This window comes from Myotis yumanensis, unplaced genomic scaffold (assembly GCF_028538775.1).
Source record: "Myotis yumanensis isolate MYYU_CA2020_CCGP unplaced genomic scaffold, mMyoYum1.0.hap1 SCAF_9, whole genome shotgun sequence".
Lineage (NCBI taxonomy): Eukaryota > Metazoa > Chordata > Mammalia > Chiroptera > Vespertilionidae > Myotis > Myotis yumanensis.
In genome coordinates, this window is record NW_027223760.1 from 51,316,253 (window position 1) to 51,342,999 (window position 26,747).

A 26,747-nucleotide genomic window follows, 5' to 3' on the forward strand; every position below is an offset into this window, starting at 1 on the left:
CAGGATGAGCAAATCATCTAAAATATACAACAAAATGATAAAGAAGTTTATACATGAAAGAGAAGTTAAGAAACATGGAAAATAGGTTTAGGAGTTCCAGAAAGTAAGAATAATAAGCATCAGGGAAGAAAAATTTTTTAAGGATGAAAATTTGCTAGATTTGAAGAGCCGTGTATATCTTTGTATTGAAAAAGCCCACCAGTTCCAAGGAGGAAAAACAGAACAGTGAAAAAATTCCAACCTTTACGTCTAGTGTAGTGGAATTATAGATCAAGGACACACACACACACACATTTGGAAAAAGGGCAGAGTACCTACAAAGAAATGTCAGATTATCAATATATTTATCATTAACTATTATTGATGTCAGTATACAGTGAGTTTGTGGTTTGTGTCTATGTTAAGGAAATGAGTTCAAGAGAAGCATCATTTTCCTTTAAGAGGAGATTACTTTTCTTCCTTTAGATTATGTTTACTGAAGGGTTGTTGGTCCAACCTTTATTTACATTTTGCAAACCAAAAAAGTACAAGTGTACTTTTCCATTGGTTAGATATGTGGTTCCCTGTTTATATAAAACAATTTAAAATTAATGTACACAGCATAACTAGAGTTTAAAAACTCTGCTAAGTAAATGATAAAGATTTAATTAATACTTGTCACTTTTTATGGTACTTGATTTCTATACATTTAATAGAGATAAAAGAGAATAAAGGTAAAATTTTTTTTAGCAAACATCATCAGCCTTTAGTGGCACTGCATTTATTCATGGAATAATGTCAGATGAATGAGACTCTATGCTCAGTATTGTGTAAAGCATCTAGAATTTCAAAAGAAACAGTAGATAACAACAATCTACTTCTTAAATAGCTTAATTACATATTAGGAAAAGCAGCTAAGACTTTAAGGAATAATCACAAAAAGACTTTATATTAACTCCTATTGTCCTTGTTCAATGAGAGAAGAAGGGATATAGTTTGTGATAAATATATTTGTTTCCTTCCCGTAGTACAAAACTAGAATCTGATCACTTACACCCCTGCAGTCCCTTCAGGTGAGCATGCTTTCCAATCTCTTACCATAGTCAACGCTTCTAACTTCTCTCATGGTTATATTGCTCGTCTTCTCCCAACTAGGGCCTTCTACAGCTGGGTGCCTTCATGGGTGAAGGGATCCTGGAGGCTCCTTTTCTGTGTCTTGCTCATCGCCTTCCTAATTCCATAGCTCCTGTTTCCAACACCTCTGGAGTTGGAGCGTGGGGGAGAGAGGGAAAGGTAAGGGGAAAAATATGTTCCTATTTGAATGGTACTGTTGTAAGATGCCTTGACATTCCCTGGGCTTGACAGATTCTTAAAACTTCTTTTTGTGACTTCATGGGTTCTTTGGAATTCCTTGTTGCTACACATCTCTTACCTTTAGTTCTGTCTTAATGCGTTAGTGAGTCTCTTAATCTCTCCTTGGCCTCTAGACCTAGATTTCACATTCTCAGCTGCTGAGCTCCTTCACCCTTCTAGGTGGCTTTCTTACATGGACCTAAGACAACCCTCCACAATGACTCTCACACTAATTTCCCAAATGATTCCTGGGAAACTCACATATTTTTTGTCTGGTTAATGTCTGGAGCTTATGCTGATTCAAATGCTACAGTAAAACTCTGTTATCCTAGCTCCACATTTTGAGTATCTGGAGTGGGTATCAGATACGAATTCATCATGACCTCTTATCTATAGGGAACATACATCAGTCATTCAAGTTGTCCCATTAAAACTCCTCTCCATTTGAGGCAAAGGAGAAAGTATATCCTCTTGGGTCTTCGATTTTATTTTTTTCCTACTTACAGCCTAAAAAGCTGCTTTTACTGTTTCATGGGTGCTGGCAGAATCATGAGACTCCTGGTTTAGACAGTGGACTTCAGCACAGCAAGTATCAAGACTATCAAGTTTGCATTTGTTCTCCTGGCCCTGCAGTCACATGGGGGAGATGGGGAGGGCCCAAATGGATGCCTGCCCATGCAGTAGATCCCATTTCAGAAGAGAGAGACAGAGCTGAGGGAATCCACTGTTTTTATAGTAAGCAGGAAGCAAACCTTTTGGTCCCAGAAGGAGTCATTCCCAGAGAAAACAAAAATGGTACATGTTGTATTATTGTTTTAATTTTTTTTTACTATTCATGATTTTGATAAAGATAAATTGAAAAAAGGTGGGTTTACTATTCATAAGTCCTTCAGTGGAAATAAGGAAAAATCATAGGTTGCTTCTTTATCTTAGTCCTGCTCTCATTAGTAAGATAGTTTTTCTTAGAGGGAACCATCTGTAGAAGTAAGGAAAATGATTAGGTATGCTTCTCACTTCTAATAAAATAACAATTATTAGATGTGATTTCATTTTATTTATTTAAATTTTTACTTATTTATTTTTAGACAGGGAGAGAAACATCGATTTGTTATTCCACTTATTTATGCATTCATTGGTTGATTCTTGTATGTGCCCTCACCAGGGATCGAACCCGCAACTCTGGCGTATCAGGACGACACTCTAACCACTTGAGCTACTTGACCAAGGCCAATTATTAAGTATTATTGATATGGACTTCCCTTTTTAAATAAGAAAAATAAAAGTTTCTTATAGTTTTACTAAGAGTATACCTTTCGCCCTAACATTCCTTTAGTATTGGTATTTAAAATATTTTTTATCATACTATAGTAGGCAAAAATATTGCAATAATATTTTCTCTGGACCTAAAAGACAACAGAATGGAGAATTTTGATTATCCATTTGAAAGCAAATGAATTGTGTGATGAACCTTTTAAAACTATATATTTTTAATAAGGTCTCTTTCAATCCATATTGAGTTATAAAGATGTTTTACAATTTTTCATAATTTAAAATTGTATCCAATAGGCACAGTTTTTAAGGTCCTAAATACTGCTTATCAGAAAAATAGAAACTTATCAGTATGTTAGTATGTAGTCAGTTAATTGCTTCATCACATTTTTGTTCATCTTTATTCTATTTTCACATCTTGCAATATCTCCAACATTAAGAAAGGAAGTTACTTTGCGAAGTGGTTGAGATTATGAGCCAATACATAGTGACTGGTAGTTATTGCAGTTGAACATTAACCTGGTATTACTTTCAGCACTGTTGGTAGGAAATAGAAGTTACGAATTAAAGACTGAAGGACCAGGCCTGCCGTTTATTAGCTGTGTTACATTGGAAAAGGTATTTTACTTTTTAGTGTTTCCTGGTCTGCAAAAGAGATAAAATAAATCTGTGGGATCAAGCGGGTTTGTGAACTAAGTGTATTTTCAAATGTTAGTCTGGTTTGTTAACATGCCTCTGTTGAAACTTGTGCCTTGTAGGTAGTTGTAAATACACTTCTATATTAAAACTTATTTTATATGTATAAAAAAGATACTGGCTGTATCTTTGGGGATGAATTTGTGTGTGGGAGTATCTTTTTCTGTCTGTTCCTGGGCAAGCATATCTGTGGGTATGAAAGGGTTGATGTTTGTGCAGGTAACCTCTCCCTATGCATGTGTGTGTGCTCCTTGTACATGCACGTTTGTGCATGCATGTGCCTGCATTTTCTCATTTGATTATCATGGACTGAATGAATAGCAGATAGTTCATTTGGGTTTTCCTGTTGGCACTTTAAAGAAAAACAGGAAGACAACACTGATTATGCATATTTATGGAAAGACAAAAAAAGTTTTAAATTTTTAGTTTTAGTGTTAGATTAGGTGGTATTGCATTTTAAATTCCTCTGAACACTGTCAAGGAATATAATATTAAAAATTTTTTTTTTTACTACAGGACCTTTCTTTTGAGACACTTTATCTTTACAAGCACTAAAGTTGGTCACATATTCCCTTTTTTTCATATAAAAAAGTGAATAACAGCTTGAGATTCATGACCTCTCGCTACGTTTTTAAGAAAATGTCTTAGGTAAATAGCTTTAATAATTGGTTTGGTTTTTTTGTTTTGTTTTAGTTCAGGTGTCAAATTATCATTTCCATTTGTATGTTTGTCTTCACTTTCTATAAGATTTCTTTATCTCCTGGTGAGTTATTAACTTGATTCTTTAAACAATAGTGAATAGTAGTTAAGATAGCAAACTCTGGAACTACACTTCCTAAATTTAAATATTTGTTTCACCACTTCACTGTCTGACTTTTAGCAAGCTCTTTAATCTTTCTACCTCTCATTTTCCTCATCTATAAGATGGAGATAATAGTAGTACCTATCTCATCTGCTTTTATTGAAAAATGAATGAGGTGATTCCCATAAAAGCACATGTGCCTTTTTTTCCTGGTTGTAAACTAGCTCTCTTTTCTTTTTTTCTAAAAGCCTTAAAATCCTGCTTTTTCTCCTACTACCTTTTAGGATTTCTCATTTCCCTGGCTTGTGGAATAGAATTCATTCTGACAAAGAGTGCCTCAAGCAGTTATTTAAGGCTGAATTTAGTTTAGTTTTATTTTGTTTTTAAATGCTAACAATAGTATGTTGGGGTCGGGGGGGAGGGCTAACAAGACAAAAATAGCAAATAAACAAGGATGATGTTATCAGGTTTTCAAAAATTTACAATAAAATGTATTCCTAATTCTCAGATTTTAAGTGGGGCCAATCCTTGATTTTCATTTATCTGATTCCACAAATGTTTTAGTCATTTCTTTGTATGTATGCTATTTCTTCTGCCTACAATGACTGTTTCTTCTTTTGACCCAGGATCATTTATTCATTAACTTTTTAAAACTTTGCAGCTTATGTGCTTGGGACCTCTTTCATGTTGGAATGTCGGACTGCCGGTTTCAGCCCGATTCCCCACAGGCCAGGCCGAGGGACCCTACCAGTGCACAAACCCGTGCACCGGGGCTCTAGTTGACATATAACATTGTATAATTTTAAGGTATATAATGTAATCATTTGATATATGTATAAGTTCCAAAATCATCACCTCACACAGTTACAGTTTTTTATGTATTGTGAGAACTTTTAAGATCTCTCTTAGCAACTTTGAAATCTACACTATAGCATTGTTAACTATGGTCACTTGCTATCCATTACATTCCCAGAAATGACTTGTCTTACAACTGGAAGTTTGTACCCTTTGACCAGCTTCACCCATTTCCTGCCCCCGACCACTCCATCTCTGGCAACCACCAATCTTCTCTCTGTTACTCTAAGCTTTTTTTTTAGATTCCACATATAAGTGAGATCATACAGTATTTTTCTTTGTCTACCTTATTTTACTCAAGGTCCAGTCTTACGTTTTTTCTTAAGGTCACAGAATAGCTAATGAATATTTAGAAACACAAAGGAAGATTAATCTAAAGTTTAGTTTTAAAAATTCAGTCAGTAAAGAAAAGTTGTGTGGTCATTTCATCATAGTAACCAGGGTAGGTAGGCTCACCGCAGTGAGGACCAGGAGCTTCTGTGTGATGCAATGGAATGTGGACTTTAAGGAGGCTGTCTCAGGCAGAGGATCAGAGCTGTGCATGAGGTGGGAGGGGTGTGTGTATGTGTTTGTGGGGAGGTGGAGTTACGGTTTCCTTCTACACCTCCCTCCCAGAGGAAACCTTTGTGTCTATTCTCCACTGGTGCTAAGGTCAGGGAGAAGAGGTGGCTTTGGCTGTAATGCGGTCTTGAGCATCAAAGGGAAAAGAGAAGACAAATTCTAAGTAAAAGCCCTGGAAGGTGAGAACATATGCAGTTTTACTATGTAGGTCTGCACCTCTTCTGAATATAGTGTAAATAACACAGGGACCTCCTGTACTCTGAAGCGAAGGGGGATTTTTGGTGTCTTGCTTTCGTTCCATAGTTCTTGATAAAAAATTTGTAAATGTTCTGAGTACATATCTATATATATAAAAGCCAAGCCACTGGAACGACTGGAACAACAGGTCGCTATGACACGCATTGCAGCCAGCCAACTGGCCTGATTGGGGGCAGGGCCGGCCGGCCAACCTCCTGCGGCCTCTCCTTCCCCAGCCGGCCCCCATTGGCCCGATCGGGGTGGACTGGACCCCACCCATGCATGAATTCGTGCACCGGGCCTCTAGTATATATATATTTAGGAAGATGAGCTTCACTTTAACTATAATCTCTGCTGAATTCTAAATAAGAGCATCGCTATGTTATATTCCAAAAATGAACAGTATTGTGTGAAAATTATAAGGTTGCATAATTTAAATTGGTATCTCTGCAAAGTAAGGTGTGTACCATGATGTATACATTTTGTTTTCAGGGGTTTGTTAACACATTAAGCGCCCTGTCACTCACTGGTGACTGACACTATACTTTCTGTCCAGAAGACAAAACAGGCTGGGCACTTAAGGTGTTAAAGCTGTTTAGGACAAAAAGTTTTCTGGCTTATTTTGATGTTTCAAAGGCCTTTATTTTTGTTTGTTTATTTTTAAAGATATTTTTAAATAGAAAAGCACTAATTGCTTTGATTAATCTCTAAGCATTATGGGCTCTTCTATATGAACTCTGGCTGGTTTCAAAATACCAATAAACATCATTGATACTCAGAAAACACTTAATTTTATATCTCTATCCTAATTAAATGACTTGTACGATTTGAAATTCTATATTTTCATCATAGTGAATAAACTGTCTTGATTTATAGTAATTACCTACTAATTTTTATTCCTTTTCCAATGAAAATTAACGTTCTTTAGAAGAAAGTTACCTCATTACAACAGCACAAGAAACACATAGACAATCATATTTGTATATCTCTGCAAAGATGTTGCATGAAAAGCCCATAAGCTACAAAGAGATTTAAGAAAAGTAAAGGGATAAGTGGATCTTACTATAAAAGAAAGGATATAAATTATTCCTTTGGTTAAGTGCTTTATTTCTTTCCATGTTGTTTCTCTTCTATTTGCCAAAAGTAAAAATGAATTTTCCCTGTAACCTACATACTTTTTCCCTTGAGCTTTAATAACAACTGTCTATTTTGCTTTTTATTGTCATGGTTATTAAAAGTAAGTATTCAGCTAATACTAAAATATTTTGTATTTTTGCTTTACTGTATCTCTTTGAGGAAATATATTTTACAGACTTTACTTTGTATTTACACTTCAGCTAGTAGGTAACATAAAAGTGTTTTTTCAGGTATAACTGTTAATTAACGTAATATTTTCATAAATAATGCCAATATTAAATAACTTCCCTCAAATTGCTAATGATACCCTTTAAAATGCGCAGGAATATTTTATTCCTGGTCTAGCACATTTTAAGCAGATTGTACTTCACCTAAAATACATTTGTAATTTAATGATTTCCAAGCCATATTGTAGTCAGTGACTTTTCTTTAGCCTGTGAGTGTTACCATTACATTTAGGGGAATAACCCAAAGTTATATTTGTTTTTTAAAAGTTGTGTGATTAGAGCCAGCTGTCTGTCAGTGAATGAATGGATAAGGAAGATGTATATACACAATGGAATATTATGCAGCCACGAGAAGGAAAGAAATTCTGCCATTTGCAGCAATATGGATGAATCTTGAGGGCATTATGCTAAGTGAAATAAGTCCTATAGAGAAAGGCAAATACTGTATGATATCAATTGTATGTGGGACCTTAAAGAGCTCAATTCATAGAAATAGAGAGGTGAGTTGTGATTATCAGAAGCTGGAGGATGGACAAACTGGGGTTGGTCAAAGGGTCAACACTTCCAGTTATAAGATGAATGAATTCTGGGGATCTAATGTACAGCATTTTTATTATCTATACCAGGGGTGGGCAAACTTTTTGACTCGAGGGCCACAATGGGTTCTTAAACTGGACCGGAGGGTCGGAACAAAAGCATGGATGGAGTGTTTGTGTGAACTGATATAAATTCAAAGTAAACATCATTACATAAAAGGGTACGGTCTTTTTTTTTTTTTTTTTAGTTTTATTTCAAATGGGCCGGATCCAGCCTGCGGGCCGTAGTTTGCCCACGGCTGATCTATACTAATAAAAGCCTATGTAGTTGTCACGCCCTCATGTCGCAACAAGCTATCACCAGGAGGCTGCGTGTGCAGCAGGCGTATGCGGGTAGGCGGGGCTGTGTGCGCGCAGGTGGGTGGGGGCTTGATGCTCTGTGTGCGGCACGGAGGCAGGGCCTGCGGCTCTGCATGGCAAGGCCTGGGAATCCCGCGGCTCCGTGGGGTGAGGCCTTGGAGTCCCACAGCTCCCTGTGGCGAAGCCTAGGGGTCCCACAGCTCCATGTGGTGTGGAGGTGGGGCCCGCGGCTCTGTGAGGCGAGGCCTGGGGGTCCCACGGCTCCACATGGCATGGAGGCGGATCCCCCCCCCCCCCTCCAGCCTACCTCTTTGGGGCAATCTATTGAGGAGCCCCAGATGGGTGGGCAGGGCCTACATCTTTGGGGCGCTCGATCTCGGGGCTCCCGCACTGTGAGAGGGCATAGGCCAGGCTGGGGGACCCCCACCCCAAGTGTATGAATTTCGTGCACCAGGCCTCTAGTAGTTAATAATACCGAATTACATACTTGAAAGTTGCTAAGAGTGCAAATCTCAAATGTTCTTTTTTTTTTTTTTAATTAAATCTTTATTGTTCAGATTATTACATTTGTTCCTCTTTTTTCCCCCCATAACTCCCCTCCTTCCAGCTCCCACCCCACCCTCCACCCTCACTCCCCACCCACTGTGTTCATCCATAGGTGCATGATTTTTGTCCAGTCACTTCCCGCATCTCCCACACCCCTTTTTCCCCCAAGAATAGTCAGTCTATTCCCTTTCTATGTCCCTGATTCTATTATAATCACCAGTTCATTCTGTACATCAGGTTATTTATTCACTTGATTCTTAGATTCATTTGTTGATAGATGCATGTTTGTTGTTCATAATTTGTATCTTTACCTTTTTCTTCTTCCTCTTCTTAAAGGATACCTTTCAGCATTTCATATAATACTGGTTTGGCGGTGATGAACTCCTTTAGCTTTTCCTTATCTGTGAAGCTCTTTATCTGACCTTCAATTCTGAATGATAGCTTTGCTGGATAAAGTAATCTTGGTTGTAGGTTCTTGGTATTCAGCACTTTGAATATTTCTTGCCATTCCCTTCTGGCCTGCAAAGTTTCTGTTGAGAAATCAGCTGACAGTCGTATGGGTATTCCCTTGTAGGTAATTGAGCCTCTTTCTCTTGCTGCTTTTAAGATTTTCTCTTTGTCTTTTGCTCTTGGCATTTTAATGATGATGTGTCTTGGTGTGGTCCTCTTTGGATTCCTTTTGTTTGGGGTTCTCTGCGCTTCTTGGACCTGTAAGTCCATTTCTTTCACCAGGTGGGGGAAGTTTTCTGCCATTATTTCTTGAAATAGGTTTTCAATATCTTGCTGTCTCTCATCTTCTGGCACTCCAATGACTCTGATATTAGACCGCTTAAAGCTGTCCCTGAGGCTCCTTACACTATCTTCACACTTTCGGATTCTTTTTTCATTTTGCTTTTCCAATTGGATGTTTTTTGTCGAATCTTTTGTTTGATTATTGTGCTCCTCTGGTCTGCTATTGGGTATAATATTCTTTATTTCAGTCCGTGTATGCTTACTTTCTAATTTCTTTATCGTAGCATCGAGGGTCTCATTAGTTTTCGTGAGGCTCTGCACAAATTTATGGCAAGCCCTCAAAATTGCGATTCTTAGCTCCATATCCTCCATTTCTGTCATGTTTTTTTGTCTCCGCATCTTTTATGCTTTCTTGGTGCACCCCCTTGTGGTCTCTGTGCGCAGTCTTGTTCTAGCCAAGCCTTAATTGTTGTAGTTAACACTAGAGGGATTTGACCCCCAGGCCGACTGGCTATAGGAATCAGCTGTATGGAAAACATCTGCCTTCTGGGGAGGCGCTAATCCAGCCTTTGCCTGAGGCGATCGGCAAATGGCTGTGCGCAGAGTTTGGGCGGGGCGGGATCAACAGGGCGGGCGGAGGGAGCAGTTATGGCCACGCTCAGTCCCGTTCCCAGAGGCTCTGCTTCTCAGAACCCCGGCAGCCGCTGCAAACCTCAGAGAGAAAGCTGCCCTCAGGTTCCAACTGATGCCGGATAATCCCGCTTCTCCCGTTTGAGTCTGGGTCCCTAGAGACTCGCCCGGATCTGGAGCCCAGAGTCTGAGACTCACTCCCGACAGAAAACGACAACTGCGCCCTCAGCCACCAGCCCGCTTTGCGCGCGCACCTCAGTACCTTTGTATTTTCCACACTGCGCCGCCTCTGAGCCTCGATTTGCTGTTCTCTTTCCTTCTAGTTGTAGAGTCTCTCTTCAGCCAGCCTTCCTGTGGTTCTGGGTGATGTCCGTTCAGTCTTTTAGTTGTATTTTTAAAATGGTTGTTTGCGGCAGTGGTCTCCGGTGTTTACCTACGCCGCCATCTTGGTCTCCTCCTCAAATGTTCTTACTACAAAAAAGAAACCGTAATTAAGTGATGGGATGGAGGTGTTAGCTAATGCTCTGGTGGCATCATTTTGCAATATATAAATGTAGCAAATGAACACATTGTACACCTTAAACTTACAGAATATTTGTGTCAGTTATATCTCAGTAAAGCTGGAAAATTAAATGCCAGTTGTGTCACTAAAGAGTAATAAATAGTAAAATATTAAGTACTAATAAAATACTAATAAATTACCTAAATGCTTTGATTTTTCTTACCACTATGGAATTTAAAATTTTCAAGTATTTAGTGATAAACCAGGTTGATTTTGTTTACATAAGACTTAACTAATATTGCCCCTATATTAAGAGATTGGGATGACTTTAATCTCTAGGGATGTGAAATACTAATTTCTCACCTTATAAAAGCGTTTTAAAGAGGAAGATATTTCTGGTGTTACAAAGGGAAAATCTGAAATAATCTGGGGAAATTTACTGTACGTGTTTACCAACAACATTATTTAAATTGTGCAATTGAACATTTGTAGCATATATTTATTATTTATTATTTTTTTAAGTCTTAATCATTAAAATTTGGAAGAATGAATCAGTCTTATCCAAAAATTAAAGAAATAAGTACTAAAAAATTGGTAATCACTTTTGTTCTCTTTTTGCTTCTCCTGCCCTCTCTCCAAAGCAGATTGCCAAACTGCGGCAGCAACTACAACGTAGTAAACAGAGTAGTCGGCACAGTAAGGAGAAAGATCGTCAGTCACCTCTCCATGGCAACCATATAGCCATCAGTCACACTCAGGTAGGCGAACTTTTTGTTAAAGGGTTCATTATAAAGGGAGAATCTTAATCATTTTAGGATTAAAAATTAATAATGTAAATCCCTAGATCAGTGGTTCTCAACCTTCCTAATACCGCGACCCCTTAATACAGTTCCTCATGTTGTGGTGACCCCCAATTTCATTGTTACAAATTGAACATAATTAAAGCATAGTGATTAATCACAAAAACAATATTACACATGTAATTATATATGTGTTTTCCAATGGTCTTAGGCGACCCCTGTGAAAGGGTCGTTCGACCCCCAAAGGGGTCGCGACCCACAGGTTGAGAACCGCTGCCCTAGATCTACTAAATTACTACTATTTGCTAAATTGTATAAGAAGGGTTTTTTAGCCATATATCTAATCTTTTTAATAGCAGATATAGCTGTGTGTAGTGGTCTCAAGGATAATTGATACTGGCTGGGCTGAAATCCTAGCTCATTCACTCATTAAGCAACTATGGGCATTATCTCATTTAATCTTCCTAATAGTACTGTAACCCATCTATCTCTGTATCTCTTATATATTTTACCCCTATTTTACATATGAAGAAATTGAGGATTATAGTTTTGTTGGGGTTTTCTCCTCCTAGGAACATGTATTAGCATAGCCCAATGGAACAAAATTTGGGGAAGGCTAGTCTAGACCAAATTAACTTACAAATATTTATGTAAATTTTAGTAAAGAAAATATAGTAGTTATGGCAGAAAAAACCCAAGTAGTATATAAAAACAAGTCCAGTCCTGGCTGGTTTGGCTTAAGTGGTTAAAGCATTGGCCTGTGGACCAAAGGGTCTTGGGTTCAATTCCTGGTCAAGGGCACATACCTTGGTTGCAGGTTCCCCAGCCTTGGTAGGGGTGCTTGCAGGAGGAACCAATTGATGGGTCTCACGTAGATGTCTCTCTCTCTCTCTCTCTCTCCCCCCCCCCCCCTCCCTCTTCCTCTCCCTCTTCCTCTCCCTCTCTCCCCCTCTCCCTCCTCCCCCTCCTCTCTTTCTTCCACTCTCTCTGGAAATCAGTTGGGGGGGGGGGGGTGTGGAAATCCTCTGGTGAGGATAAAAAACAAACAAACAAAAAACCCAGGTCCAATTAGGGATTGTTTCACAAATGTGAGGATGATTCAACATTACGGAATATATTAGTTACATTCATTGCATCAGGAGGTCAAAATAGATGTTAAAAAGACTTCATAAAAACTCAATACTCATGTATGATAAAACTTATTTAAAAATAGGGTATATCTTAATATGACTAACTGCACATATTATGAGATTTTACCAATAAAATATTGGAAGTGTTTTTGTTATAATAAAAATCAAGTCATAGATGTCTGTAATTATTGATATTTGCTAATAATATAGATGCTCTAGACCAGTGGTTCCCAACGTGGGGCACATGCCCCACAGGGGGGCAATTTGATTTTTAAGGGGGGCAGTTTGAGAATGAGTTATTATTAACAGTGAATTTTTTGCATGTCTTATGGTTCTGGAGGTCTCATATAGAGTATATATCTATATCTATAGATATAGATACAGATATTGACATATTTATGCATTTCAGTTTTCTATTATATGTTTTGAAACTTTATTTGCTAGTTTTTTCAAATCACTTCATATCATTATTATTATTTTAACAATTTCATAGTGATTTCTTCCTCAGTACTTCAACTGTCTGTTCTTTTATTTTTCTCTTTCATGGATGCCATGTTCTTTGGAAGCTTGTTTAGACCAAGTTAATGGCCTTTTAGGCTTCCTCCATGTGAATAGGAGTTCACTTTTTGAATAATATATCATGGGGGGGGGGCATCAGGATTTCAGAGATGCTTAGGTGGGGCATGGCCAAGAAAAGGTTGGGAACCATTGCTCTAGACCAGCCGTGGGCAAACTACAGCCCGCGGGCTGGATCCGGCCCATTTGAAATGAATAAAACTAAAAAAAAAAAAAGACCGTACCCTTTTATGTAATGATGTTTACTTTGAATTTATATTAGTTCACACAAACACTCCATCCATGCCTTTGTTCCGGCCCTCCGGTCCAGTTTAAGAACCCATTGTGGCCCTCGAGTCAAAAAGTTTGCCCACCCCTGCTCTAGACAGAGCAGTGAAAAAAAAGAAATAATTGATATCATTATTTGCATACAATATTATATATTTAGAAAATCAAAGTGAATGAACTAAACTATTAAAACTAATGATAGGACAGCTAAAATGGAAGATACTGACAATATCAAATATTGATGAAGATGTGGAACAACTAGAAGAGCCATACTTTGCGGCAGGGCCGAGGGGACATAAAATGGTACAGCCACTTTGGAAAACAATGTGGCATTCTCTTCCAAAGTTCAGTATACACTGACCATACAGCCCAGCGGTTCCACTCTTTAGCATCTGTCCATGAGAAATAAACACATGTCCACACAAAAATTTGTACAGCAATGTCCATGGAGGCATTATTCATAAGGGTGAAAAAATGGAAACAAACCAATATCCATCAGCTAGTGAATGGATAAACATTTCATATATCTATACATTGTAATGCTACTTAGCAGTAAAAGGAAGGACCTATTGATACTTAGATGGTTGAATCTCAAAAACATGCTAAGTGAAAAAAGTGAGGAGCAAAAGACTGCATACTATATGATTCATTATATTAAATTCTCAAAAAGGCAAAATTATAGACAGAAAGTATTAGGGTTAGGAATTGACTACAGAGAGGCCCTAGGGAATTTTTCAGAAAGATGGAAGGTTCTAAATGTGATTATACTCATAATTGGATGGCTGTGTATATTTACAAAGCTTAATGAACTGCATACTTAAAATGGGAGGATTTTATTGTACACCATTTATACTGCATCAGAGCTGTAAAACAAACATGCAATTGCCAAGCAAGCCTCAGGCATTTGAAGTGAAATTTCACATATGACTTCCTTTTTCTCCTTAATCTGATAGAATTAAAATATTATTCTTACTTTGTTTATTTCAAGCATCTTTTCTGTAAGACCCCAATGCATTTATAGTAGATCTGTTTACTTGTTGACTTAACATAAAAGAATTATGTGCTTGTTCCCAATTTGCACAGAACTTTTTGGCATTTGGTTATGTGTAAAAATAATCATCTTTTGTTATACACACTGAACTTTTTGTAGGTGAGAGGTGAATGTTCTTTAAAATACTCTAAGAACAAAAAAAAAGGATTTTAGATAAAACAAAATTGGCACTTGTTTTAATTTTTGAAGCTTGATGATGTGCACCTGAGGATTCATTATGCTATTCTGTTTAATTATGTTGATGATTATATTTTTTTCATAATAAAAACTGAGAACTTAATGAGATGATTACATAAAATATAAACATAAAATCAGTACTTTTCTCTTAAATGTGAACTTCCGTACCCTCTACTTATAATGTTCTACCAAATGTATGGGGTTGTTTTCCACACCAGCCCATTCACCAACTTTTCAAATACAAACTAAGAGTTTCACAATTCCATTCTGACACTAACTGCCTAGAGTTGGCATAGACCCCACTGGTGAAGGGCTCGGCCTCACCAGACTGCGCCCCCTGCAGATGCCGTTGCAAGTCCCAGATTGTCTTCTGTACGTCTACCACCTGGCTATAAAGAAGGGATTCCCACAACCCCTTCATCAGTTCAATAATTGGCTGTAATGGCTCACAGAACTCAAAGAAACACATTTATTGGTGTGTTTTAATGGTATAATAAAGGATACAGATGAAGAGGAACATAGGGCAAGATCTGGGAGATCCTGAGTGCAGGCACTTATGTCCCCGTGAAGTTGGGGTATGTCACCCTTTGGTGGATATGGCTATGTGTTCACCAACCTGGAAGTTATCTGAACCCATAGTTCAGGGGTTTTTTATGGAGGTTTCATCACATATGCACGATCCACTATTAACTCAATCTTCATCCCTTCTCCCTTCCCGAGAGGATGAGTCAGGGTGGGAGTCGCCGAAAGTTTCAAGCTTCTAATCAAAGCTTGGTCTTTCTAGTGACTAGCCCCCATTCTGAAGGTATTCAGGAGCCCACTAAGAGCTGTCTCATTAGAACAAAAAAGACTCTTGGCTCCTACCACCCAGGAAATTCCAAGGAATTTAGGAGCTCTGTGTCAGGATCTGGGGTCAAAAAATAAATATTGGAACAAAAGATGCTAATTGGCACTCCTATCACTCAGGAAATTACAAGAATTTTAGGAACTTTGTGTTAGGGACCAGGGCAGAAACCAAATATATACTTCTGGCAATAATGTTATATAAATAATGAAAAATATAACATGCCTAAAATTAAACCTAAATGGCTGAGGTTTTCTTAAATGACTGACAAAATGGAAATGGAAAATACTTGCAGGTAATTGTCTCAGTGCAGGAGACAGACACACACACACACACACACAAAACAGTAGAGTCACATGGTATACTTACATGATTTCAACTATGCTTTTCCAGTAAAAATGAAACAGGGTAAAAATTAAACAGTGTCAAAGATTATGTCTGCTATTCTACTTTAAAAGTGTATACATCTGTTTATGTCTTCCTCTAGAGGAAGACATAAACAGATGGAAGAACATACCGTGTTCATGGATTGGTAGAATCAACATCATCAAAATGTCCATACTACCCAAAGCAATCTATAGATTCAATGCAATCCCCATTAAATTACCAACGGCATATTTCACAGATCTAGAACGAAAGTTCCAAAAATTCATCTGGAATAAAAAAAGACCTCGAATAGCTGCAGTAATCCTGAGAAAGAAGAACAAAGTAGGTGGGATCTCAATACCAGATATCAAACTGTATTACAAAGCCACTGTTCATAAAACAGCTTGGTACTGGCACAAGAACAGACATATTGATCAATGGAATAGAATAGAGAACCCAGAAATTGACCCAAAGCATTATGCCCAATTAATATTTGACAAAGGAGGCAAGAGCATACAATGGAGTCTAGACAGTCTCTTCAATAAATGGTGTTGGGAAAATTGGACAGATACATGCAAAAAGATGAAACTAGACCACCAACTTACACCATACACAAAAATAAACTCAAAATGGATAAAAGACTTAAACGTAAGACGGGAAACCATAAAAATACTAGAGGAATCCATAGGCAGCGAAATAGCAAACATATGTCGAAGGAATTTCTTCTCTGATAATGCTCCTAGGGCAATGGAAACTAAAGAGAAAATAAACAAATGGGACTACATCAAAATAAAAAGCTTTTGTACAGCAAAGGAAACCATCAACAAAACAACAAGAAGACCCACTGCATGGGAGAACATATTTGCCAATGATATCACCGATAAGGGTTTAATCTCCAACATTTACAAGGAACTCATGAAACTTAACAATAGGAAGATAAACAACCCAATCAACAAATGGGCAATGGACCTAGATAGACACTTTTCGAAAGAGGACATACAGAGGGCCGAAAGACATATGAAAACATGCTCAAAGTCACTAATTATACGAGAGATGCAAATCAAAACGACTATGCAGTATCACCTCACACCTGTCAGAATGTCTATCATCAACAAACAACAAGTGTTGGAGAGGATGTGGAGAAAAAGGAACCCTTCTGCACTGCTGGTGGGAATGCAGACTGGTGCAGCCACTGTGGAGAACAGTATGGAGCTTCCTCAAAAAACTAAAAATAGAACTCCCATTTGACCCAGTGATCCCACTTCTAGGAATATAGCCCAAGAAGCCAGAAACACCAATCAGAAAGGACACATGCACCCCTATGTTCATAGCAGCACAATTCACCATAGCTAAGATTTGGAAACAGCCTAAGTGCCTATCAGCAGATGAGTGGATTAAAAAACTGTGGTACATCTACACAATGGAATACTATGCTGCGGTAAAAAAAGAAGGAACTCTTGCCTTTTGCAACAGCTTGGATGGAACTGGAGAGCATTATGCTAAGTGAAATAAGCCAGTTAGAGAAAGATATATACCACATGATCTCACTCATTTGTGGACTATAGAGAACAACATAGACCAGGGGTCCTCAAACTTTTTAAACAGGGGGCCAGTTCACTGTCCCTCAGACCATTGGAGGGCTGGACTATAGTTTAAAAAAAAAACTATGAACAAATTCCTATGCACAGTGCACATATCTTATTTTGAAGTAAAAAAAAAAAACAGGAACAAATACAATATTTGTATTTGCATGAACAGGGACAGATCCAAAGACAGAGAAACAGCGATCAGACTATTAATCCCCAGAGGGAAAGTAGGGGAGGGTGGAGGTAGGGGGAAGAGATCAACCAAAGGACTTGTATGCATGCATATAAGCCAAACCAATGGACATGGACAACAGGGGGGTGAGAGCATGAGTGGGGGGGGGGGGGGGGGGAGGATGGGGGTTAATGGAGGGGATGAGGACACATTTTTAATACCTTAACTAATAAAGAATTTAAAGTAAAAAACAAAAACAAAGTGTATACATTATACATACAGTCATACCTATATACTTGCATAACGGATTATTTTGATTGTGATTTTTACATTCCTTATTTTAGAACCTAAATTTCTGTATGTGTATCTGAACTTACATTGTTTTGAAAGGTCATTGTGTTTCTAATTTCAGATTTACTATACTCTTTAGTTTTGATTTCTTTGACCACAAATAATTTGGTACTACCTTATCTTCTGATTTGTAGGCTACTGGATCAAGATCAGTCCCTATGCCTCTGTCAAATATATCAGTGCCAAAATCAGCTGTTTCACGTGTGCCCTGCAATGTAGAAGGAATAAGTCCTGAATTAGAAAAGGTATTCATTAAGGAAAATAATGGGAAGGAAGAAGTGTCCAAGGTAAGTTTACATGGAATGTTTGAATTCTTTTTAAAAAAATATTGTTAACTGTCTCAAAAGTTCTTTTTTGGTAACAGTTTTAAATGTAATTCACATACCATAAAGTTTACATGTTTAAAGTGTACAATTCCGTGGTTTTTAGCATATTCACAGAGTTGTGCAACCATCTGTACAATTGATTTTGCAGCATTTTCATCACCAAAAAGAAACTCCATACCCTTGAGCAGTCATCCCTCATTTCCCTCCAATGGTCCCAGCCCCAGGCAACCACAGATCTACCTTCTCTGTTTAAGGACTTGCCTGTTCTGGACATTTCATATAAATGCAAGCATGTACTATGTAGCCTTTTGTAACTGCTTTTTTTTATCCACTTGTCAGAAGTTTCACTTCTGTTTTAACATGTATAAGTGCTTCATCCCTTTTTATTGCCAAATAATAGTCAGTTGTGTCTGGATCTTATTTATCCCGTCATCAATTGGTGAACATTGGTATTATTTCTACTTTTTGGCTATTATGAGTAATGCTGCTATGAAATTGATATACCAGTTTTCATGTGAGCATAATGTTTTCATCTCTCTCAGGTTTATACCTAGGGTAGTATTGTTGGTATGGTACCATGGTAACTTTTTGTTTAACCTTTTGAGGAACTGCCAGACTGTTTTCCAAAGTGGCTGCAGTGCACCATTTTACATTCCCACCAGCAGTGTATGAAGGTTCTAATTTCTGCATCTTCACCAACACTTGAAATTATCCGTTTTATTTTAGCCATCCTAGTGGATGTGAAATGGTATCTCGTCATTGGGACTGAGAGGTATTTCCTGATGGCTAATGATGTTAAACTTCTTTTCATGTATTATTGACCATTTGTGTATCTTTGGAAAATTGTCTATACTTTGCCCCATTTTAAAATTAGGTTATTTTTCAGTTATTGAATTGTAAAAGTTCTTTGTAAAATTCTTTATTTTCTAAATAAAAGGCCCTTATTAGAAGTATTATTTGGAAATATATCACATTCATTATTAGAAAATTTGGGTAATTTGCAAAGGAAATAGAAAACATTGTTTGTTCCTGGCCTTCAAAATTAAAATAAGAAAGAACAAACAGAAAAATGTATACTTGTGAATATTAGATTTTAGTTCTTATTGGCAAGTAAAAGTGATTTCTTGAACAGTTCAATGAATTCATTCAGTATATATTTACTGAATGCCCGCTGTGTGCCAGACCCAGTACTTGGCATTCGGGATTCAGTGTTAAAAGAAGCCTCTGCTCTTGGGGGATATTGTGAAAATGCTGACCTACAATACATATAGAGAGCTGCGTCATTTTATTTTATTTTATTTTTTAAATATATTTTATTGATTTTTTACAGAGAGGAAGGGAGAGAGATAGAGAGTTAGAAACATCGATGAGAGAGAAACATCGATCAGCTGCCTCCTGCACATCTCCTACTGAGATGTGCCCACAACCCAGGTACATGCCCTTGACCGGAATCGAACCTGGGACCTTTCAGTCCGCAGGCCGATGCTCTATCCACTGAGCCAAACCAGTTTCGGCAGAGAGCTGCGTCATTTTAAATACAATTTACCTGTAGTACTTTGAACCCTAAAAACTTCGGGATATGAAAGAAATTTTTTGTTCAATAAAGGTAACATACAGAATTTAAGACACAAGATTGGTGCCTTTATTCTCATAAGAGTCACTGATGCTGATAGTGGAATATGACATCAGAGGAAACGCCATGTGTTTTCTGTGTGAAGCGAGAGTATGCATTGTCATTCACATGTGTAACGGTTATTCCTCCTACAGCCTTTGGATATTCCAGATGGCCGAAGAGCTCCGCTCCCTGCTCACTACCGGAGCAGCAGCACACGCAGCATCGACACTCAGACCCCCTCTGTCCAGGAGCGCAGCAGCAGCTGCAGCAGCCACTCGCCCTGTGTCTCCCCCTTCTGTCCCCCAGAATCCCAGGACGGTAGCCCTTGCTCAACGGAAGATTTACTCTATGATCGTGATAAAGGTAAGAATGACACCACCCACCTCAATAGAGGGTTTGTTACAGGGCCTTGCTCACACTTTCTTTGCCTTAGACCATTGCATCATTTTTTTTCTTTTGTTGAGTGGTGGGATTGTAAAGGATTGATTAACCTAGGGTTGTTCGTTCATTGGTTTTACATATTCCCTTCTTTGTGACTCTTACAAACATCTTCCATAAATGTGTCAGAGAAGCACAGCACATGATTCTGAGAGCCAATGAAAGCTGTAAAATGGACTGTGTACAGCTTCATGTCAAATGACACAGGTTTTTCTTTGGTATTGCCCAGAGTTAATGATGGTTATGGTAGAGTCTTTATTTCTTGTGCCTCTAGTTAGACTGCATAATCAGATTGCTTTGGGAAGAAATAATTTCTAAAAATACTGTTGGAAGAATGAGTATATTTTTTAACCAAGTAGATAAAGTTTAATACATTATCTATAGGACATCAGAGATTATATTATGTTGTATACATGCATTATTGATAGCACTAATAAGAGCGCAGAACTTCTGGGATTTTTGTTGTTGCTTGTTAGGCCCAAATCATTTCCCATGTTCTTGTGCTCAGTCTCTTGTTTCAGTTTCTGGCCCTCTCAGACCTAGACGCAGAAGGCAACAAAGACTGCCCAGCTTCCACCTTCCTAGCTACTTTCAAAGAAACACTGAAATTATTTTAAACACATTTATTGCTTCTCACCGTAGAAAAATAAGTCCTAAGCAATAAAAATTAAAAAACATAGAAAAATTAAAGTTTAGAGCGTCTTAGAGGATTTTTATGGTCCTTGTCCTGACTTGACCCCCCCCCCCTCCCTTTAATAGTTTAATTGGTTTCATTTTGAGGTATTTTTACATGTAAAGTGCCCAGATCTTAAGTGCTGAGTGCAATGAATTTTTGTAAGTGGATGCAAATCAAGATTTAGAATGTTTAGTACCCCGGAGCCTCTCAGCCCCCTTCCCAGCGGTATCCTTCCCCTCTACCTGGAAGTCACCACCATTCTGACTTCCATCACCATAATCGAGTTTGTCTGTGTTACTGTATTTCCTAGAAATGAAATGGCATTTTGTGTCTGGCTTCTTTCATTCATCATTATGCCTGACTGTTTGCTGAGATTTAAATGGAACCTACTTTGGACTTTGTCCTCTGCTCTTATTTCCGTGGGTAGATCTCAGCGATTCTCTCCTTTCTTTTTGCCCTTTCCTTCCCGAAAGCCTTGTGAGCTCCCTTACCCCATTAAGGTTGTATTGATCAGGATAGCACCTAAGGCATCTTTGCTTCAAGTGGGAAGTCTTCACTTGGTAGGATGTTAGACCAGGAAACTGTCATCTCACTGAGGCATCCTACCAGAGCAAATGTCTTTAATCACTCCCTTGTAACATTTTCAGTAGAACAATCAAGAAAACACTTTGCTTCTAGTAGGAGCATTTGTTTTGATGGTAAATGGAAATGTGAAATAACTTTAAACTTGTTTTAAGCTACACAGGTGGTAAATGGCAAAACAGGTCTGCCTGATTGATGCCAAAGCCCATATTCTTTGTTAAACCCATAGAAAAGATAAGTATGTTTCAGATTGACCACTTTTGCTGCTTATTAGGACTTATAGTTGGTTTAAAATGAAAAGTAAACATAATAGTGACAGTATGACTAGACAATTAATTTTGGAGTTTTGTTTTCTTCTTTTTAAGTTTAATACTCTGGGTAACTGAGAGATACTGACCCACAAAGGACATATTTTAACAAGTTGACAGATGAGTTCCATCTTGGTTCACTGGTTGTAAGGTTGCCTTCAGGACTCTATAAGTGTCTGTATTCCATGAGACAGATAAATCTGGGGCTCTGCAGTTCGATTCGAAGTTTAAAACCGTATATGTTCTTTAATGTCTTTTTTTCCTGAAGACTTACAATCTGTGTTCTTATGAGAAGGTATATTCATGCCACTTTCCTGCACTGCAAGGTCTTCTGCAGGGAGCACTCTTAACACCAGAGTGCTTTGACACACAGGAATGGACTTGAGTCCTTAAAGTTTGGGGCATAAAACTTGCATTAATTCTCAAGGATTCCATAAATGGTAGCTGCTGCTATAAAAATAATAATCATTATTATTATCTCCCCAGTGCAAACTTTTTCTCTACAACAGCAATTTTCAACCAGTTTGCTACAAGAATTTTTAAAACATTTAGTCAGGGACACTGACCTCTTTTCGATTGTCAAATTAAAAAAATGACAATAGCCAATACAACAATAAACATCTGGTGTGAATGAATCAAAATGATACCTTTTTTGGGGGGGTGGGGGGGCGTCAGATCTCTATGTACAGTCTAAATTCTGGGGATTTTTTTAAAGGTACTTATTTTATCTTATACTTGGCATTTTTTTGCAATAAAACATAAATTGTTCTTTTGTTTCCGTATATTTCCAGTAAAGAAAAAAGTGAAATTTAATAGGTTTCTAACATGTTTACATCATTAACTATGAAAACAGAATTGATTCTATAATGTTGTAGTCAACTGGGATTGATATGGAGCACTCCCATGTTGTTCAGTTCTTTGGTAGACTAGCCAGTTCAGACATCCTGGGGCCCTGGTAGCGTTCACAGGAGGGGAGGGACACCACTGGAATATGCGTTCTAATGAGAGGTGAGCTGGTGCTTCTTCCGGCGCTCCTCTATTCAACACTTACTTCTGCCTCTGTCTAGCATCTCTTCTCCATGAGTCCTGTGTAATCTGAGACCTCTAAAGTATTATTAGTTGGTTAGCCTGCTGGTTTTTTCTTGGGCTATTGCAGTTGTAGCACCAGGACAGAAACACTCTGACTATGGAGAAAGGTCCAGGCTGGAGAGATTGCTTTCATGTTTTGGCTTGTGTGTGTGTGTGTAGAATTCAGGGATCCAGAATAAGAGCTCTCATCTTGACAGTCTCAGAGTATATCCTGAGAGTCGGCTAAATTCTTCCACATTATCATGCCCCAGATGCAAGGGAGGAGAATAGTCATTTATATAATACGGATGACAGCATAAAAATATTAGTTCCCTTAGCAGCTCTGTCAGTGTTCCTTGATGGTAGCCAAACCAGTGCTGGGCAAGCCACAAAATCTAGACTTCAGTCTGCCACTTATAGTTGGTCTTTGGCACAATTCACGTAAGCAGTTGTTATAACATTCTGCAGTTTTGCAAGATATAGTGGAAACATTGATTATTGTAATCTAAGTCGACTCAAAAGTTCTACTCAATCCAACTATGGAGAGCTGTATTCCAAGAGCCCATAAATTGGTTATTTGGAACATAAACTATATTTTCCCGCAGGAACAACATATGTTATGTGGATGGAGTTTCCTAAGACCAATGCATAAAAGCCTATTTAACTCATACTGTGATTTAACTCATAAATATTAATATTGTTAAACTTTTTGGGTGTTAGAACTGAACAGCCCTTATTCACAGGAGAGAAAAAAATAGTATTCTCTTGTCTTTTCAGGGTCTTGGGTTTGACACTAGGCAAACTTTGAATTTTTAACATCTTCTAATTCCTTTCTACATACATTTTAACTCTATTTGATTGATCTCTAGGACTTTATTTCTTAATCTTTTTTGACCTTTACCCTTACCATACTTTAACCCTCTATCTTCTAGATAGCCTAATCGGCCAAGATTTTTGGAGCACTTTTTGTGGTTTATATTGTGAAAATAGATATGTTAATATACTTCTTTTAGCCACTACATCTTGCCAATCACTGCTTTTGAGCGTGAATTGGTTTCTCTATGAAAGGATTCTTCCCATGTGGTTCCAGGATGCTTACTCTCCTAGAAGAACCTCTTGGTGGTGAAGTTACAAGGAGTGTAGAGATTCAGTTCCAACAAAGGAGTTATCTCACAGGGTAAAGCAGATCTCTTCTAAAGTAACAGAACAAACAAAGCAAACTAACTCTTAGACACCAGCAATAGTACGGTGGTTACCAGGGCGGAAGGGAGGTGGAGGGGGATGAAGAGGGTAAAGGGGGGTCAGTGGTGACGGAAGGAGATACACTCTGGAGGGTGACACACAGCGCAGTACACTGATGATGTATTATAGAATTATACACTTAATAATGTATATTAAACAATGTCACCCAATACATTTAATTTAATTTAAATAAATAATAAATTTTAGCTGCTGTTTTAAAAAACTAATTTGTTTTAGAATTATGTCTGATGTCATCTTTCCTATTTCTATTTTTCAAGATAACATCTAAAATTATGTATATTCCTATTCTGACAGCTTATAGGAATATCCGGTAAATAAATGTCTTTTTCTCTACTTTCGGAAAGCAATGGCAGATGCTGTGCTAGTTCTCTGGATAAGTTACTATTCATAATTCAAAACTAATAAATATACAGCTCAGTTCTAGCAATTACAACCCAGAGTTCATAATAGAAGCAGCCCAGAATGTAGCATGCCTGCATATCTCTCTCACCTAATCTCCTGTTACACATTTAGCAGAATGTGAGCTCTAGCAGGAGCAGGTAACTTTATTTTGCTTGTTGCTTTATCCTTAGCAAATGGAGTAGTGTCTAGCAGAGTGGTGCTTAGTGGAGACTTTCTGAGTAATCCTTTAAGAGCTTTCTTCGTGGCATGTCCATTTTTAAGGATATATTTTTATAGCTGTGTTGAAATTATTAGTGTCTTTTTTGTTAAGTTGTTAAATTGTATGTGTTTGGCTTTTGAATGTTCAGGAAGAGTGTGATCCTCTCTCTCCCCACCTCCCCACAAACAAAAAAACTAAGATTATGTGAACCTAGTGATAGGCCTTTGGTGGGGAAGAAGACATGAAGCTTTGTTTCCTGTTGAAATTAGGGGAAAGGAAGTACCTTTGCTAAAACCCATCACATCTTCAACTCTGTTCATGACTAGAGAGAAAATAGGGTGTCAGCCAGGCTAGAGGAAAAGGGGACCTGTTGAATTTTTGTCCCATTATCTTCTGTTTTACTCTCAGAATAAATATCAACACACAGAGGCCGTTCCTTCCACTGTATCTCTTTGTGAGGCTAACAGAAGGCAGACCTAATAAAGCCGTTACCTGAGCTGTAAGACTTTAATTAGAAACAGAATGCTAGACTTGGGTGGACCTTGATCTTCTGGTCACCTCATGTCTCTAATGAGGACAGTGGAATTGAGATAGATCAGACTTTGGCTGAGAGCCTAACAGTAATGAACTCTGACTCAGGTTCACCTGTTGAATCCCTGCTCTGCCACTTCCTAACCGTGTGTCCTTGGGCAAGTTACTCAACCTCTCTGTATCTCAGTTTTCTCACCTGTAAATTAGGGATAATGATGGTCCTGCCTCATAGCATTGTTAAGGTGATTAAATGTGCTCAGGTGGTTTACCTGTGTTATCTCCTATAATATTGCCATAATCCTATGAGTAGGGATGTTGTCTTTATATTAAGAATGGGGAGTCTAAGACTTAGAGAAATGAAGTAACTTAAGTTCTATGCAGTCCAGATGCCAACAAAAATCTTCTACTATTTGACCCTACTTCTTGCTGCCTTTGCAGGAGGAGTACAGGCATTCAGCGTGAAAGGGCCTGGTGTATGGAGGACAGTAAGAAATTGCGTGGCTGGAGCACAGGGATGAATGGTGGGGAGTAGGTAGAAAGCAGTGCACATGGAGAGGTGGAGAAGCAGCTACTTTTTAAAGGGCCTTGGAGGCCTTGGGAAGAGAAATGAAGAGCCAAGCAAAGATCTTTGTAAGCTAAAGGACATGACTAGCTCTATCTTTTCGGACCGTAACTTGGGTGGAATTACAGAACTGGAGAGAGAAGCAGGAGTACTAGCCAAGATGCTGTTGTAGGAGCCTAGTCCTGTGGTCTCCAAACTTGATTTATTACACACACTTTTCAACAATTTTTAATCTGTGCCCATAATATAAATTCATATATTTCTAAATTATCTATGTGTAATCCAATCCCCAAACTAAATATGTGCTTGCAAAACTTCCTTTCATATTTTCAAAGATATAAAGTGAGTATATAAATGTTCTAATATTTTCTTCTTGCCTGTCAGCAAGTTGTGTTGTGCACCTCAGTTGGGAAACCACAGGTGTAGGGAGAAGTGGAGGAGGGATGGCAGGGGCAGAGGACTTGGAAGAAGGGATGGAAGAAGGATCAGCAGCAGCATTTGGTGGCTGATTAGATGTGTGAGATGAGGATAAAGGCAGAGCTCTAGTTTGGGAGTTGTGGAAAATGTTTACCACCACTAATAAGGCAGTGAGTATCAGAGAAGGAACAGGCTTTTAGGACTATAATGATATGCTTAAGTTCCATGTGGCTTTCTGCCTGAAGATGTTATAGTACCATTTTCATGTAGCAGTTTTTAGAAATTAGAAAAGTTTCAAGAAGAAAAACCATTTAATTCATTATAGAGAGTTAACAGGAAGATAATCAGTTTTGTAGATCATTCAACTCACATGTAACTTTCAGTTCTGGGAAAGTCCCTTGAAATCATCAATAAAGTATGAGAGAAGTCTTGTAGGTAGGCCTAGTGATATAATAAGAAATAGAACACAGATTGTAACTGTGGCCAAGATGATCTTTCTTACATGACAATAGGGTGAATCCTTGCTTGCTACTGACAAGGTCACACCCCTGCTGATGGCAGAAAGGCTTTTAACGGCATGGGGCCCATGGTCTTGGGCCACTTGTGCACCCCAGGAGG

The 26,747-nt window shown here is 38.2% G+C and overlaps 1 protein-coding gene across 2 annotated transcripts in view; it reads left to right on the forward strand.

Annotated features, from left to right (window-relative positions):
• Nucleotides 1-26,747, forward strand: part of GLCCI1 (glucocorticoid induced 1) — an 81,827-nt gene that overhangs the window by 49,231 nt on the left and 5,849 nt on the right. Inside the window, exons 4-6 of one of the 2 annotated variants that reach the window (XM_070424322.1) lie at nucleotides 11,064-11,180; nucleotides 17,877-18,029; nucleotides 19,836-20,046. In XM_070424322.1, the coding sequence (XP_070280423.1) occupies nucleotides 11,064-11,180; nucleotides 17,877-18,029; nucleotides 19,836-20,046 (481 nt within the window). The remainder of the gene's footprint in view (nucleotides 1-11,063; nucleotides 11,181-17,876; nucleotides 18,030-19,835; nucleotides 20,047-26,747) is intronic. The other variant, XM_070424323.1, reaches the window with a different exon arrangement.